The following is a 19,339-nucleotide window of genomic DNA, read 5'->3' on the forward strand; positions in this document are numbered from 1 at the left end:
TAAATTAATACATTTGCAAAAATAAATTATGCATATTCATCTTATTTGGCTCAAGAAAGGGAATTTGGTAAATCTAACACATTTTTAAGTTAATGACAGACAAATGAATATTTCTTAACATAATAAAATATAGAGATAACCCAAGAATTACAAATACATGCTATGAAAGTCTAGAAGCTTTTCTCTAATTACAGAGATGGAAAGACAGAGATGTACATTTTCATTTCTACTATTTTAGTCAGAAAAATTATGCAAAAAAATGAAAATCAAAGGGACTCCAAACAGAAAATTAGAAAAATTCTCCACTTACAGCAAGGTTTTATATGTAGAATATTCCAGAAAAAAATCAAGACCTACAAGACCTAATGAAAGACCCTGAGTGTAGTCATGAGAAAATCAATATTTCGAATAACAATAAAAACTGTTGAAAGCAATTAAGGATTACACAGCAACTGTGAAAGCGTTCCATGTCCATGAATTGGAAGTGCTAACGTTGGTAACTGCTTCATATTAGACATCATAGTCTCATGTTTCTTAGAATCTCTTAAAAATTTCAACATGAATTTGTTTTTTATAGAAATGAGAAATCTGAACAATAAATGACTGTTGAATTTCATTATTTCCTAAATATTGAAAATAATATTGATAAAAAAGGAGAAAAAAGAGAAAACTGTGTACTTGCAGGATCCCTCTGTAAGCTAATTGATCCCAATTAATTACAGTACAGTGGTAGTCTCATAATATAAGCATGAGGTCTAGAGGAAAGTAGCAGAGACACCAGAAATATTCCACCATGAGGATCACTTGATCTTTTGCAAGGATACAAATTTCCATAACTGAAAAAAAATTATAGTGTATTCTGATGGTCTTTCCCAGTCCTGCCAGCCCTGACTGGATTTTTCAGCTAAAAAACAACAACAACAAAACAAAACAAAACAAACAAACAAACAAAAAACCCAAAAAGTTTTCTTTTCACTTCATGCTGTGTACAAACTTACTTTAGATCAAATGGTAAAATTATAAAGGAAAAAAACCCTACCATTTTCTTGGGTTGGAGAAAAATTGTTTAACACTAAACTGATAAGCAATAATAGAAATAAGAAATAATAGAAAAGAAACACATATTGACTTCATAATAATTGATTTTTTCTTCCTTAGAGAAGAATATAAAAAATGTAGGGCTATAATAAAGGACAAACCTGCCATATCAAATTCAACCCCCATAACCCATATGTCAAAAGGGAAAAACTTAAAAAAATGTCTTTGACCTAGCACACATCCTGTTCTATACATAGTCATACCCTACACAAATGGAACAAATGGATGTAATAAGAAAATTTGAGAAAAGACTGTGGGAAGATACTTTATAATATGGGAGAAAATTCAAAAATCGTAAATCCAGTAACAGATATCTAAACATCTCAAATACAGCTGAGAGGAAAAAAGAATGAAAGAGGAGAGAGAGAGAGAGACAGAGAGAGAGAGAGAATCATGTTTTAAGAGACAAAGAAATTGAGTGTATAATTCAGCAGAGAAGTTTTAAAATGTCCAAGGTCCAATAAGTACACCAATAGACATCTGGGAAATGAAAGTCAAATTCACTGAAAAAAAAAACAATTGTTACACAACTTTTCAATGAATGATCCCTTGTATGATGTTGAGTCCCCACGTTTACGTGATGTAGTGCCATTGTACCTATCTCGTTTTGGTAAATATACGTTTTGAACTCATTAGAATGAAAAATCACATAGTGAAATAATTCTTCAACTGTACCTTTTTGGTTAAACATCTTGTGGCTATAATTTAGACTTATTCCAATATTATAAATGTAAAAACGTAAGTCACATACATTGCTTAGGAGAAAGTAAAACAATGCAGGTGTAGTGGACATCAATAAAGCAGTTTATTACAAATGATTTTTTTTCAAAAAGGAAAGAAGGATTAAAAAATCTTCACAAAACCTAGGGACTCAACATTTAAACACAAGTGTGAAGAACTGAAAAACTGAGAATTAAATGATACTTGAACATAATGTACATTTTGACATAATTAACATTGCCAAAGAGTGGAAGTCTATAAAAATGAATGGTTAAAGCAATATAACATATAAATATATGTATACACACGTATATATGTATATATAAAGCAATAAAGATGCTCTTTATGCTTCGAGGTGAATTAACCTTACATGTTGGTAATTGGAATAAACCAAACACAAAAGGACAAATATTGCAAGACCTTGCTTAGGTGAAATATCTACACTTGACAAATTCACAATGTGTAAAGGTCGATGAGCTCATCAGGAGCAAGGAAGGGAGAAATGAGTATATTTACTACACAAATGGCATGAGAGTTTAGGGTCGAAAAGCTTTGCTGAATACTGTGAATGTGAGAGACACTGAAATTTGTCATTGTGCCCCCTATTATGTTAAATATGTTTTCCACAATGAAAACGTTTTCTGAAAGGCAGAGTAGCGTTCTTCCCAATGTCCATATTTGCACATGCAATAGAGCTTTCCAACATTGGAGAAGTTTGGCTCTGGCTGAACTTAATAGAGTTCGCATCATTAGTATAAAGTGTTTCCACATATTTTGAACATATATTTCATCAGCAAATCAAAAAATTGAAAATATAAATACATTTTTGAAATAAAGATTAAAAATAATGTACTATCAAATGAACTGAAAGTAAGTAAAACACAAAATGAAACAATCTGAGTATATATTTTGAAAAGCAACCAAATTCCAAAACATTCTACATAAATATTGCATATTTTCTTAGTAAAATCAAAATTACTATAAGACACTACCTATCATTTGTAAAACTAAAAGAAGTAGTTAAAATCAATTGACCCTTATTTATGTTATTTTTTGGAGTAACATTATATTTTATTAGTCACTCTCAGTTCTTCAGATTATGACTATAAAAATTATAGATTTATAGCTGCAACGATTGCATCCAGTCTGCCAAACAATTCACAAGCACTGCATGGGGAACATGTGTAACATTCCTTATCTGAATCCCTATGCATGTGCTTACAGTGTTTTATAAAATACTGTATCTAAAATGCTGCCTAGGGGCTTCTGTGGGCATCCACACCTATAACATTCACTTTAGTACACAAAAAATGCAAAGTTACTCAAAAATTAAAAAAGAAATAGAGATGTCTTCTGCATGCGTTCAATAATTTTGTGGTTGACATTTTCTTAGATTATTCATTTGCATCATTAAATAATGAAATAAATTTATTTTGACCACCAATTTCAAATTATCTTTTTTAACTTCGTTGAGAAGTTTGTGAATGATCTTTAATCTCACTTTGTTATACATTCATTTTCTCTTGCATATTCTTAATATATGGAAGTCTGGGTCCATTCAGATGGATAATATGGTACAGGTGCCTGCCAATAACTCTGGTGATTTACATTGCAACTCCAGGAGATATATGATAGAAAGAGGGAACCTACAAATTTTCCCCTCAGTTCCACATGCATGACAAGGCATATACAAACCCATACATGTGCATATATATGTAAATAAAATAGATATGTAAAAATACTAAATTTCAAAATATAAACATGTATATCTCTGCATTAAGTTTTTCATTATTGCATACCTTGATATTCATGTAATGAAACTCTTCCTAATAATTACCATTTTAAATGTAAATATTATGATTGCTTCCTTAATGCTTGACTGAATAAAAATATAAAAGAAAAATTTTGTTAATTATTGGAAATGCAGACTAAGTAATTTAAATTTCCATTTTAACACATTAAAAGTATACTCTGTAGAAAAGAAAATTACAGGTTTTTCATCATCATCATCATCATAATAATAATGTAAATGGCAAACCAGGCTGAAAACATCAATTGATGATCACTACCAAGGAAAGCAAGATTCGGAGTCCAGGGGGTAAGGAGGCGGATGAGACCATTTCCACATTTCCTTGAAATACTGAGCTGGGCTGTGATCCAGAAACACTATTGTTCCTAATATTTGCACATTGGATGGGAAAAGAAGCATTGTAGATGAAATCTTCTGGGCCAGTGCAAGTTGTTCAGTGTATAACCATTTCTTTAATATAATCATTTGATGGTATGCACACACAAACACACACAAACACACACTCTACATTTTCCCTAATTATTAAAGTTGTCAAAATCAGAGAATTAAGACAATTACCAATGTCACTAAAATCTAAGCTCAACAAAGTCACTTCAATCACATATTTGGCATGACTGGTAAGTTTATGCAAGGGTTCTTGTTGCCTAATGTATCAGGCCCCTGTTTGCAATGAACTATCAGGATGATCAAGGAATATACATATAATTTGCCAGTCTTGAAAAATCCCAATTACAAATAGTAAAAGAATACCACTTAAGGTTCATTAAGCCTCCATCTCATACCATGAAGTAAGACAGTTTATGTGTATTTTTAAATTTTGCTCAAATATTTTTGACAGTTGAGGAGAAGTACAGAAATTGCTCCTGATGCTTCAGTCCAAAAAAACTCTAGTAGTCTAAGGTTGGACACTATTTGAGTGTAGATTTCTTTATATTTGTAACCATCAAAGGTATTTCATTTCTACATATTCTGGTATTAAATAAGTGTGTTCTTTTATTTACTCTGAAATTGGAAAAATTTGACAAAAGACCTGTACCATGAAAAGATCCTGAGCATGGCACATATACCTTACCAAGTTATTAAACTTTCCTGCTTCCTTGGTTCTCTGGGAAAGACAAAGCCAAACCACACTAATAGTAATTTTCCCATTCTGCTCATTTTCTGAAGGTCCATTAGAGGAAGAGAGTTCTCATTACTGTGTGTCCCTCACAAAATATGCAATTGCTATACGTGAGTTCAAATAGTTGCGTTGTCCCCTGTTAAGCATGGGTACACTTTAAAGAAAAAGTTTGTTCTACTATTATTAAACAACTTAGGATTCTTTAATATTTTCACCTCTTAGGTATAAAAGAAATTTATTATTAAAACATATTATTTATTACAAAAATCACACCATCATTCAGGCTCCAAGCAAAAGGTATCTCCAAAAATAAGGCAATGTGCAAATTGTGTCATAATAAAACATTTATTTGTTAAAGTGATATAGAGTATTCAAGATTCTACAGTCCGTTAAATCATGGATGGCAATGTAGGATGGATTGATACAGAACTTGATGCCAATGAAGGCTTTGTTCTCTTTCCTTTCTTAAAAAAAATATTTGTAGATCAGAAGAAAAAAATTTGGTTTGAAAAGGGGATGAATCATGGTGTGAGAGAGCCAGTTCCACTGCACCGGAGATGTCGTCACTTTGGCTCCCGGGAGCAAATCTTCCAGGGATAGCAGTTCACCATTCCACTGATGTGAACTGAAATATTTTCAAATTTTATCCAGTAAAAATATCAGGGACAACTGTTTTCGAGGGAGAGAGAAGTGGTGCTCTTCATATTGACTCCAGCCTCTGCAACCAAAGAAAAGAAAGAAAACACAAAACAAGTAAGATCATGGTGAAAAAACTCCGAAATTGCTGAGCTGTGAAATCCAGACAGAAGACTCCAGACACGATGTACAGAACAGGTACAGACACCCACATCAACATGGAAAATACGACCTTATCATTTAAAAGTTAATAAATCTATAATAATAACCACCATTTCAAAAACAAATATAAGTGCATTATTACTCCATATTTATTTGAATCAAACCTAAATTGTAGATTGGAATTTCTCTTACTTCATTTTCTCAACAGTCCCCAGGAAAATGAAAAGATTGTATTCATTGATCCATTGTATTCATTGATCTGCGCCATTTGCTATAATACATGCCTCTACTGCTTTTTTTTTAAAAAAAAATAGGCATTTTTGACCAAACTTATTCAACATTTCAAAAGTTTAAGTGATTTTATCTTGTGCAATGAGTTTTGTATCAAGATGTCATAAGATTTTGCTGTAACCTTAATGACAATGAAGAATAGTGTTCACTTTTACTAATTAGTTCTTCACTCACAAAGAAAATAAAATGTGAATAAGAATATGCACAAGGAAAATACTGCATGGTTAATTTAAAAATAAATTTAAAATTTAAATTTAATTATTTTTAATTAATTTTTAAAAAATACTTAAAAACCAAACTATGATTTAATTTCATCCAGTATGGCTTCAAACTTGACATGGACTTAGGATATATCTATCTTAAGTCTAAGTTTCATTCTTGACAAAGAAAGAGGGAACAGGGATATAACCAGGGATGTAACTCACAGGAAAAGATGGTAGACCATCAGCCTTATGACCTGACTTTAGATATGGAATTTGTATGATTAAGGGTGATTGACTCCTATAAGTTGTCTTCTGACCTCCACAGAAAAAATTTAGCTCATAGCACATATACAATCTCTCTCTCTCTCTCTCTCTCTCTCTCTCTCTCTCTCTCTCTCTCTCACACACACACACACACACACACACACACAGAAATAAATACAAAATTTTGCTATTTTCTTTTTAAAGAAAAGAAGGGAAATGTTAAAGAAGCATGCATTTTCAAGTACATAAAATACAAATGATTTTTAATATTTTTATTTAAAAAAATTACTTGTCATTTTACATACTAATCCCGTTCCCCTTCCCTCCTTTTCTCCCCACCACCTCCCTCCATTCTTAAGCCCATGTACTCCTCATAGTGGATAAGGCCTTCTTAGGTGAGTCAACAAAGTTGAAGCAGGACTAAGCTCCTCTACCCCCTTATATCAAGGCTGAGCAAGGTATCCCACCATAAGGAATAGGCTCTAAAATGTCAGGTTATGCACCTGGGATGTTACTGCTGCCACTTCCAGGGGTCCCTCAACAGATCAAGCCACAAAACTCTCATCCACATTTCGAGGGTATAGTTCGGTCCCATGCAGATTCCCTAGCTGTCAGTCCAGAGTTCATAAGCTTCCACTAACTCGGGTCAACTGTCTCTGCAATTTTTTCCCATAATGCTCCCCCCCTTGTTCATATGATTCCTCCTCCCTCTCTTCAACGGAACTCCAGGAGCTCAGACCAGCACTTGGCTGTGGGTCACTGCATTTGTTCTATCAGTTGCTGGATATAGGTTTAATGATGACAATTAGGGTAGTTACTAATCTGATGAAAGGGCTTCAGACACCTTCTCTATTATTGTGAGGAGTCTTAGCTGGCTGGGATCATCATTCTTGGGGATTCCTAAGAAATTCTCGAACACTAGGTTTCTCTCTAAACCCATAATGCCTTTGTCTATCTAGATATCTCTTTCATTGCTCTCCTCATCCATCCCATCCCAACTAGATAGGTCTTCTAATCCCTCATGTTCCCATCCCACATCCCCTACCTTTCATAACCCCCTCCCAGTTTAGCCAGGAGAACTTAACTAATTTCCTTCTTGGGACCATCCATGTCTGCCCCTCTCAGGGTCTTCCATGTTTCCTAGCTTCTCTGGATTGCTGTTTGTAGCTTGACAATCCTTAGCCTTACATCTAATATCCGCTTTTGAGTGAATACATACCACTTTTATCTTTATGAGTCTGGGTTACCTCACTCTGTAAAAGGTTCAATTTAAGGATTTTAAAATGAACAGCATAATTGTAAGACAAACTTTCAATTTACTGAATATCTTATACCAAACTGATAATAGAACATACTGAGATAACTTTATGTGTTAAAGTTATTAAACTTAATTTTATGACTGCAATAAAGATTAAACAATATTATCTTGTTTAAGTGTGTATTTCCTGCTGCTATATTTAAGCTCATAGCAACTATATATGCTTCTTGTGTAAGGCCTAACTGGAATGGGGCCTTCATCATTATACCATGGATTGTGGGGTTGCTCATGAGACCCCACTATTTTCTGACATGCCATTGGCCCTTAACATTTTCCTGTTGGGAGGCATTCTTCATTTTCTGTGGTATGTTAGCAACTGAAAAGTTGGCCATATCAGTCAATAAACCCCTTCTTATCTTTATGTTAGAAAGCTGAGTATAAATCAACAGGTATAAAAATGAAGGAGAGAGGGGGGAAGGGGAGGAAAGAAAGGACTTCAGGTCCTCAGTATTGGGAGTGGATAAGGGAGCACAGTGTAGATGAAAATTATTATGACACATTTTATATATCCATGAAAGTGCCAAACACTTAAATAAACATAAATAAAATATTTCAACATACTTAATTACCTACATATGTGGATTATTTGGGGGCACAAATTTTAGGGTGTCATACTGTGTAAGAAATATTAATCTATAGTTCATGGTACCAGTCAATGATGTATTAAAAACTTATGAACTGACAATTGGAAGCTTGTTCTTTTATGCAATAGAGAAAATCCTTTAGAGTCCAGTATTGAAGAATATATATCTCAAATATTTGTCAACTAGAAATTTAAACATCTTCTAAAATCTATTAGGACTGGGGATATTCCTATACTTAAGTATAAATACTTTAGCTTGATTTGGTACAATGAATGCTTAAATGTGACTAAAGTGATATATTCAGTGACTCAAGATAGTTGAAGAACCAGAGGATCTAACTAAATTCAGACATTTTTATCATATACATTTTACCTAAAGTAAACCAATCAATGCTAAAATTACTTTGAAATCTGTTATATCTTTTACTTATAATATCTCAGGTTCTTAGTATAGTTCATATCAGTAAAATTAAATAGCAAAATTTTTGTTTCTGTTCATATATTATTAGTAAATATTTTATAATAAATAATATGGAATTATACTAAATTTCAAGTTAAATAAATTTAATAAAAGCAAAAATTTATGAAGCAAGAAGAAAAAATAGTCTACTGACTAAAATATTCAAATTCCTGACATCAAGAAAATCAGGTGATGGACAAAATTTTACAAAGAAAGGATGTTATTCAGGACAATTGTGGACAGCTACTCTTTTAATGTAAAAATATAAAGAGGAAGTGCCATATACTCCAATAGAGAGGAAATTTGAATGGATTATTTAAAAACTCCTATCACTGTCTTTATTTTGAGAGTCTTTAAATGAGATGGGAGAATTTTTATAGAGTCGTTATGCCCTCTAAGCAAAGAAGGTGATTCTTATAGGTTGTCTGTAGACCCTGTAGTTCTGTATTTAGTTCTGTGCAGATATTTCCAAATAGCATGAAGATAGCTCATAATAACTTAAGCTACATATTGTTTACAAACGTAGTATGTGATTATTCTACTGTATTCCTTACAAAATACGAACAGGCAAATACAAGATCTCTCTTTCTCTCTCTCTCTCTCTCTCTCTCTCTCTCTCTCTCTCTCTCTCACACACACACACACACACACACACACACACACACACACACACAAACACATTCCAAGCAAACTTACATAGGAAATAAGAGCTATTCAGAGTTCAAACTTTGTACTAATTTGTAACATGAAGGGGCCTGCTTGTTGGGGTATCTGTCCTGCCCAGTACCCCACAGCTGGCAAGCCCCAAAGAAAATTACACAGAGGACTCCATAAGATTATAAACTGATTGGCCCATTAGCTCAGTCTTCTTATTAGCTCTGGTAGCTTATATTAACCCATTAATCTTATCTATGTTAGTCACATGGCTCTGTATCTCTCTCAGCAGGAAAGCTTGCACCTTGCCTCTTTGGTGGTCTGGGCAGAACTGCTGAGATAGCTTCTTGCTTCCCAGAATACTCCTGTTCTCATCACCCCACCTCTACTTCCTGTCTGGTTGACCCACCTATACTTCCTGCCTGGCCAATCAGCGTTTATTCAAAATAAATAGATTGACAGAATATAGACAATTCTCCTGCACCACTAATTCTTCTCACTTGAACAAATAACTGAGTGTAGGTAAAAATATACCTCATGTGAAGTACATAGGGACACACACTCATACGTTAAAATCTGGATTTATCCCTCATAGTTTGGCTGGTTTGATTATAACGAAGAGTAGTTGCACATCCAATGAAACTTATTTATGTTTCAGATCCTTTATATAGAAAACCCGAAAAAATAACTGGTGTTGTCACTTCATAGGTAAAGTCCATTAGTAGAGAAGTTATGAAAACATCTAAATTTGAAAACTACCTTATTTAATAATAAAATATAATAAAGTAGAACAAATTTAATTAAAAAGAAAATAATTATTTTAAGGCTGATCTAATCTAGTAAACGCTGTGCCATACCTGTATATATGCACACACAAACACAGATAGCTTACATGCTTTTGTTTTATTTTTTTTTTGCATACATGTCCTTCTTTTAACTATCACTCACACAGCATCAGTATGTACCAGTCTTCTCACTTCAATGTATACTGCTCCTCTGCTCCTTTCTGCCATGTTAACATGGGCTCCTTTGTTTCACTGGGGGACTTCTAAGGAAATAAATCTTTGGTAACTCTCTCAGTTGTTGTATTTATCATCACAAAACTCATGATGGCTCCATTCCCCTTTGTCCTTCAGTCTGCTTGATGCAGTTTTATCTTTATAATCTTATATACTAATTTTATATAATTCATAGAACTATTTTAGGCTTCTTATATTTTTACATTAAGTCAAGGAAGGTCCTTAAGGACAATAAAAACAGAACCAGGCACTTTGTAGAATAAAATTCAAACATGTATGATAAACATCCCCTTTAACTCATACCATGAGTGTGGAAGACCTGAGATGCCCTAGCTGTGAATCTGTGCTCAAAGGCTATGTTCTGCTCTGGGGCCCCTCATGCACTTGAAATAGAGCACTCAGAAAGGGCACGTGTGAGAGAGTGAAGGTCACAGTCCTTTCAGAAAGGCATTGCCTTGATCTTGCTGACCAGTGTGGAAATCAAAAGCCTACAATAGTCAAAATAACTTACATGTTCCAATAATACTATAGTGAAGTCACAGCGCAACATAAAAATATATTCACACATATATAAACTGAATGAGAACTGGATAATGAATGAGATTTTGACACGAATTTGATCAACATCTTTTTCTTTTTTCCATTTGGAATTTCTTAGTAATGATTATAGTGAAGATAGCATAGAAAAATTAAAAATAAAATATTTCTTTGACATTAAGGTATTAGTTTTATTTAAAAAAATACTAAAGAAAATTTATCATCAAGAAATTAAAAAAAAAAAGGAACCAGAAAAAAAAAGAATTTTAAAGACTGACATATTCCATTATGTTCCCCTCACTGAAATAAGAAACAGAGCCCTACATGGAAATTTCGTAGCAAAAGACAAATGACTACGTGATGTTCTGGATTGTTATAATATGTATATTGGCGGTTGATAGTGGCTGACATTTTGTTTGAATCACATGCTCAACATTTCTGTAAAGAACCCTAAATCATGTGCGATGGAAACACATTCTAAATAATTTCATGAATCTATCACATCGACTAAGTTTTATTTTCTGAAGCAGGACAAAGATTTTCCAGAGTGAGGAAAAAGCCTAAGTTCTAAACAACACTACTAACTGATATGAAATAGTCATGATGATGTGTAATGCCGTTTTAATGTGTTTGTAACTTGCATTTGACAATTTTAATACGTCTTGAGTATTCGCTCTTACGCTTCTCTTTGTAGCATCATACTGAGCACAACTTTGAAATGTTTTTGATATAGCAATTACCTGCACCTAAACCCTTATTTGAGCTACCTAATTGTTTAGGTAAATTGGATGCCCAAACTTCAACAATAAATAAACTTTTAAAAGTAAGAGAAAGACAGGAAGATAAATAGAACTGGGAGAAAAAAAGAGAGAAGAAAGAAGAGAAGGCTGGGGGAGGGGGAGGGGAAGCTCGATGAGGACCCAGGAAATGAAAGAGACAGAGAAGGGAGGAATATGCAAGAGTAGGGGAATCAACTGAAGCAGAGAAACGATGTGGAGGCAAGGCGCCCTCTGCAGGCCAGCGCTGTCTGTGGCACTCAGACCTGATGCTCTTGGTTTCTCCTGAGACATCTGTTCTCTAAGACACTCTATATAAAGTGCTAGGGATGAAATGATACTTGAAATGTTTGCTCTGGCTTAGCGATGGAATTTACTAGGGAAAACTGTGACACACCGAGAAAATTAATACTGTTTTAATGTGTATGATGTTAGAAGGGGCAAAAAAAAAAAAAAAAAAAACCTTCGACAATGAAAGCATGTAGTTTTTTGTTGCTATTTTCAGTTTTTAAAAGCAGATTTTCTCCCTGTTCCAAACCTCGGCAAACGGCTGACACTTCCAGCTGTTTGAACAGATTGCTTCGGTGCTCCTCCATTCTGGAAACACACGTTCTGATCCAATTAAAATTGCAGAAATCAAATTCTCATTTGAAAAAAAAAAATCTCTCAAGAAGAGTAATTGGTGGTTGATAAAAAAATAATGCCACAAGTAAGGCATGTGCAACGAATCGTTTCCCTGTCAAACGGTTTCATTTATTTTACAAATCAGTGAAAACCTTCATCTTTTTTTTCAACAGGGCAAAACGTGTCATCTCAACCCAGATTAAGACAAAATAAGAGACATGGCTTGGTATGTCCTTTCAAAGATGATGTCAGGCATGTGTCACATGTGTATCCATGGATCAGTCTATTCATACAGAGATATCCCTGTGTACAGACATAGTTCTTAAAGTGATTTAAATCAGGAATGACTGAAAAAGAGTCACTTCAGGATCACACTAACATAATTATAGCTATGTTTCATCCTGACAACATTCCTGTTCCTCAGGAATAGATCCAGATGTGAATTGAAAATTCACTGAATTCAGGCATACTTAAGTTTGTATCGATAAGCACTTCATTTAATGGACAGTCTCAAGACAGGGTGCTGATACATCAACGATTCAAAATTTCATGTATACAATAGCATGTCTCTCTGGTTTTTGAAATAAATAGCAATTAATAAGATTCTCACCTGTGTTTCCTGGACATTCTGGTCAACATTAGTCAGCGAAGCATCTGGGAATGAAATTTTCAAGGTTATGAGCAATTCTTTACTTGTTTCTCCCATAAGTTCCAGCGCTAATATTCTATTCACTTTGGTTACTGAGATGAGCAATCACTTTCATGAAAGCAATTTGATTTTCTATTTTTACGGTGTTCTATAACGATATCATATATTTAATAGTATAGCAATTAGTTTCAAAACATTTATTTCTAGCATATAAAAATGTTTCCTAATTTAGGATCAATGCAATTCAATAAGACAGTTGGGGTTCTATTTCTATTTATCCCGGAATTAGCTTTTCTGCTGCAGAACTGTCTATGAAAACACAGAACCCACAGAGTTCAAAGTTGTTAATAGAACTCATCTATAATCAGCACATAAAGATAAAAAAAATGGTATTAAACATTTGTTATTATTTAGTCTTCAACTACTTTTATGTGATTTATTTCTAAGTGAAAGTAAGAATAAAATACTACATTAATATTTATGAATACATACCATGTGATTGTAAACATTCAATATCTTAACACAACCCTGGTTGGTTATATTCTATTTCTTTGATAATGTGTTATAATGAAAAAAACTATCAATTAATTGTGAATGAAAGGGTTAGCAATCTATCCGAATAGCTATCAGATTATGTAAAGTATATTAGAAAAGATGAAATATTAATCTTTTTTTATTTATTATTTATTATTTATTTAGTTACTTTTATACATGAACTTTTATATATACACACAAAGAGCACAAATATTTATTTGAATTTATAATAATCCCTAAAGATTGAGATTTCCATGAATGGTACAGAGAGAAAAATGTTTAGAGAATTTGATTATGGTGGAATCAAAATATATCTAATAATTCCTTCAATTTATTTAAACATACAAATATTAATTTACTTGGTATGATGTAGAGCATAATTGCATCAACTGCATTGTATATGTGTCAAATGAGAAATGGTGTGTAACCACACCTTCAAAATAAGCACATTTAAAAGAACAGCAGACTCATGGTTTTGTCTGGAACATATCAGAAGTAATGTTTTTTTCTTTTTTTGTTGTTTTTTGGCATTTTTGAGCATAGCATTCACCATTTTGAGAAGAAAAAATCAGGATATGAATTGAACATAATTAGAAAGTTCAAAATGACAGATATGTATTAGATAGTGCACATTTGACTGTTGTCTTAAAAAGGTTAGTTATAATTTGTGAACATGTCTCTGATTGTCCTTTAAAATCGAATTTTATTTAAGTAAAACTGCAAAGTTATTAATTTACATTATATTAAAAATATTATTTTAGTTAATTTCTTCTAGAATTAGGTATTTGTATAGAACTATATTCATTCATAATCTGTTCAAATATACAATGTAAATATATATTTGGTATTGACTTTAACTCTTAAATATTAACATTAAACAGCTGAACATAGCAAGAACAATTACTCTCCAATCCCTTTATTATAATTACGAGTCACAAATTTTAATGAAATTTCAAATGTATTTATATTACTACTATGGGATAATTTAATACTTTCATACCTATTAATCTATAAATTGTTGATTTCTTTCTCACTTGTGATTACACCATATTTCTAGGACAGCTGAGACCCAGGAGCATATTAAGGATACTTTTTATTTTGTATAGACATTTGTTCTACTTAAAAGCAGTCATTTCTTCTGGAAAACAATGAAAATAAATGCAAAACTCATGGTGCTCATAGTATCAATATTGAGTGATCTTTCTTGCTTTCATTCTTAGTTTTTGTGTCTAGAACTGAGTAGTTTTATAGACCAGACTTTAAAAATCATCTAAAATTTTGTTGTTTTGTTGACTTTGATTATTTCCCTCTTTCCCCTATGCATTTTTATGAGATTGTTCTTTTTAAAACTTTTATTTGTTTATTTTATGTATATTTATGCCCATATGAGTGAAGAACCCTTAAGAATTTAGAAGAGACATTCAGTCTTTTCAATGGTACTTTTCAGAAGGTTGTAAACCTCCATGTGGGTACTATGAACTGAATGCAGCTCCTCTGCAAGAACATTAAGAGTAATAAAGCACTGAGTTGTCTCTCCAGGTCATTAAAGACATATTTCATAAGACATTCACTGTCATTTGTTACTTTTATTATAAGGGATATAATTATTGTTATGGGTTGTATTATTATTATTATTACTGTAATAGTACTATTAACAATCTTAGAAGGAAAGTGATAGGATAAAAGAGTAGATTATTGAATAGACTCTGAAAAGAAAAAAGGAGATATAGATATCATCCTGATTACAAAAGATGTATACATATATATATTAGGATAAAATATATATTAGGATATATTATATATAAATATATATATAATATATATATATAAAAAAATATATATTAGGATAAAAAGTTAGATTATTGAATCTACTCTGAGAAGAAAAAGGAGAGGATATAGATATAATAAGATAAAAAGGTGGATTATTGAATCTACTTTTATGAGGCAACTACCAGTTTTGAATGTTTTACATTGGATTGGACATTTGTATATTTTACACAAAATTTTATAATGATACAAATTTGAGTTTAATTTTGTTAGAACATATTGTACATATATTCCTACTCTGGTTCAAGATATTATACCTATATAACTCATTTGACAATGTAATGCAAATTTGTAGGCCTCAAAATTTATTATTACCAACTATAAAGAAATATAGGTTAGTAGTTAATTATCTTGCATAATCTAACTTGTAGTTACATTAGTCATGTTTCCTAGGTCAAACAATAATATATTTTAGATAAACAGGTCATCTTCAAACTCTTCAGAGATCTACAGAATATGGCATTTAAGATGTTATAATAACCTAGGTTCTTTTATTTAATGACAATGAGACATGTCTGCTCCTGGTAACACCAATCTACTTCAGAGAACATAATGCACTTTGAAGAAACTCACATAGGGTTTACTTTCTTTGTGGCAAAAGTAAACCACTAGACAAGAAAATATCCCTACCTCAACTGTTAACAATATACTCTCCTTATTAAACAAGCAGGACACAAAATATCTTGCTACTCAGAAATGTCTACAGGATATGCTAGGCCTGTAGGCCAAGGATGGATGGCCCAGTGTTGCAGAGGAACTTTGTGGTGACTCTCCAGACAGCCAACTGTTTCTGTCATTACTCTTATTTTTTGAAAGTCACTTCCTTGTACTTCCTAATTACTCAGTTAATATTTTTTTCGTCTTGGGTCTCTGAGGGAGTTGAAGGTTAGATCGTTGTAGTTATAGTGTTCCTTGTTTACCTGGGATTAAAGGCATGTATCACTACCTCCTAGTTTCTATGGCTAGCTGATGTGGATGCTCAGATTAAAGGTGTGTGTTATTGCTACCTTGTCTGTTAGATTGTCCAGTGAGGCTGTTTCACTTTTATGATCCTCAGACAAGTTTTATTTATTAAAATACAAATGAAAGGATATTACAGAAAAGCATGGTTCTTGTCTACCCAACCCACAATCCTACTGATGACTTTGCCCCAGTAATACCCCAGACTCACATAAAAGTATGTAGTTAGAAGGGCAATATCTCTCTTGACAAAAGTTTGAGGAAGAAAACAAATAATCCTCCCCCTGTCTAGCAGGAATGGCCATGCTTTGTAACTGCAGTTGTAAATCATTAAGGCCAAAAAAAAAAAAATGCTTAGATGCTGTCTTCTTTGAAAAAAAAAACAATGCTTTACATTTACAAGACACTTATGGTGTCTTTTATTTCCAGAGAAATTTGAATTATTTGTAGTCTAAAGGAAGTTTTCTTAAGTTTATACCTGAACATAAGCAGAGACAGAATACAAAATTTAAAGAAACAGGTGGCAATTATTGAATTTTCTGATTATTTGCTTTAATTTCTAAGTAAAAGTTTACATTTCTGCAATGAAAGCAAATAAAAATGTCTGAAATTATACTAACAGTAAGCACTATATGAGTGCTAAATACTGAAGTGAAAATATTTCAAAGAAATGGGAAATAAACTATGTTAAAGTTTTGAAAGTGAATTATTCCAGAAACAATACCAATATTTTATTGGATATATTTCTGTGTTACTGGATAAGACTGAATACTTCAAAATTATGTTCTAAAACTTGTCAAACTCTATCTTAAAAGTAGATAGAATCAATTGGTTTAATGTATTAGCTAGTGAGACCGCTTTTGATTTCTTTTTTGGGAAAATTCAATAAAAAATAAACTGAACAGTGTTAGGGTTACTCATTACTGCATCTAATTTTAACAGTTTTATACATCTGATTTACGTATTAGCCAATTTGGAGGTTCAAAATACAACAGTGATCGAAACAACCTGTTATTTCTTAGAACACTGAGGAAACTTTGAAGGTTGTACTCCCCCTCCATGATAACACTTAAATTATGCTTTGGTATACCCAAATTAAATTTAGTTATCCACAAAAGAATCAAAACGATTTAGAGATGAATACAGAATGTTTTGTCTAAACATTTAGGTCATATACTTTTTAAAATATGCTGTAAAAGGTAAAAGAGCATATGTTTGTTTTCGCATATAACAAGCTGATAAGGTTATAAGACTAAAATTAAATTTAAGTATTTCAGGTAAAGGAAGTAAAAATAATATATTCATTTCCTTATAGTCAGAAAGAATAAGAAGGAAAGAGCATGTTCAATACATGAGAGGTTAGATAAACAACATACTATATGGCAAAATGAAAAACAAGGAGAATAGCGAATCTCTGCTGTGGTAATAATTTGTGGACCACAATCATCACAATGTTAGTCAAAACTGTTGTTTATGGTAATAATAATGTCTCCATCTCTAGAGGTACTCGTGTATTTATTCATTTACTCATTCAATCAAGCCAGCATTTATTCTGAATCTGTCATTGTAATAAACAGCATTAATTATCTTCATAAGCAAAACTGTTCCCACGTAAATGCACATGAAGACCAGATGAGTTTCCTGATAGGCTAGTCTTTGTTGATTTCTCAGAATAAAAACTTCTTCTGCAAAGGTTAAAACACAAGCTTAGATATTTATGTTTAAGAGGAAAGCATTCAAGCATTTGGTAAATATACCCTTAGTCTTATGAAAATACTAAAATACAAATTATTTATTGACTTTAGTTGAAATAATGTCCACATGCTTCTGTTGCATACTTTTAAATGTCTATGAGAAATAAAATATTCCCAATCATGTTTCCACGAGAAGCATAAGCAATATGACCATTTCAAAAACCAGAGAAATTGTAAAATCTTAGTTTTCCAGCAATTTAGAGCATTCATGCAGGCTTGTCTACTTTGTATTGTGTAATTTCATGGTCTTTCTGTTCTCCAGAAACCATTTCCTTGTGGAGACTAGGAAACTTTGGCCCACTCAACAGTTTAGTATGATAGTGGCAAATCTCAGAACCGGGAGAGGGTTAACATGCTGTTGCCAATCAGTAGCTCATTAGAAACAATGTGAACAGTGTGAATTGAAAATGCAGAGTTGGAGTTAAATGCTAGTACTTTAACAGTGCTGAAAGTCAAACCACCTTTAGAGGTGCCTTGCTTCCGTGAACAAAGACCACATAGGTGACCTTATATGTCCCCTAAGGAGCTATCTACAGGAACAATGAAGGAGGATTAGGTTTGCTTAGTGAAAAGTAATCAAGGAAGAGATGTGATTTAGAAGGTAGGACTATTGGACAACCTCTAAAAAAAAATTCTTGAGAAGGGGCACTATAGTTATATCCAATTGTTTCTCTTAGACCTCTCATTTAGCATCAAAAGAAAGTACATATAAGATGTACCTCTGACAATTAAAATTAGTTGGATGTTTTGCATATGTATAGAGGCAAAAATAAAGCTAATGATTTGAAAGTCTGAAGTTCAGCTGTAAGTAATGTCTGAGCATTTTGAATTAGTATACAATCATTTTGAGGCAGATGTGATGGACAAATCTCTAACCCTACCACCTGGGCAGTGGAGTCAAGAGAATGGGAAAACCTTCAAGGTATTATTAATTACACAGTGGGTCTGGGGTCAGCTTAGGATACATGATACCCTGTGTCCAATGAAAACAAACAAACAAACAAACAAGCAACAATAAAACCAAACCTCCAAACAAGTAGCATCAAATTTTATGTTAAGCTCATTTTCCCTGTGATTTATTATCATATATAAAGCACCCACTTATGGATGCCTAAAATGATGTTCTATTCCAAGGGTCTAAGTTTTTAGAAATATATAGTCTCAAAGAAAATAAAAATAGAAGGAAAAACAAAATAAAACCATGCATATCATTTCTTAACAGCAGCATAGAGTTAAATATACGTGAGTCATCATGACTTCAATGAATCTCCATGAATGTATTTTCAAGGAAATATAGAACCAATTTTATATTCTTTAAAATATTGCATTTCCCCTATGCT

General features: G+C 32.6%; 1 protein-coding gene across 3 annotated transcripts in view; it reads right to left on the reverse strand.

Annotated features, from left to right (window-relative positions):
* Positions 1-5,074: 5,074 nt before the first annotated feature.
* Lrfn5 (leucine rich repeat and fibronectin type III domain containing 5) overlaps positions 5,075-19,339 on the reverse strand; it is a 262,853-nt gene continuing 248,588 nt past the window's right edge. For 2 of the 3 annotated variants that reach the window (XM_085697594.2, XM_048415825.3), the window contains 2 exons: positions 12,886-12,929; positions 5,075-5,466 (listed from right to left, as the gene is read on the reverse strand). In XM_085697594.2, the coding sequence (XP_085553720.1) occupies positions 5,449-5,466; positions 12,886-12,929 (62 nt within the window). In that variant the 3' untranslated portion in view covers positions 5,075-5,448. The remainder of the gene's footprint in view (positions 5,467-12,885; positions 12,930-19,339) is intronic. The other variant, XM_085697596.2, reaches the window with a different exon arrangement.

This window comes from Myodes glareolus, chromosome 11 (genome assembly GCF_982192425.1).
Source record: "Myodes glareolus chromosome 11, mMyoGla1.1, whole genome shotgun sequence".
Classification (NCBI taxonomy): Eukaryota; Metazoa; Chordata; class Mammalia; order Rodentia; family Cricetidae; genus Myodes; species Myodes glareolus.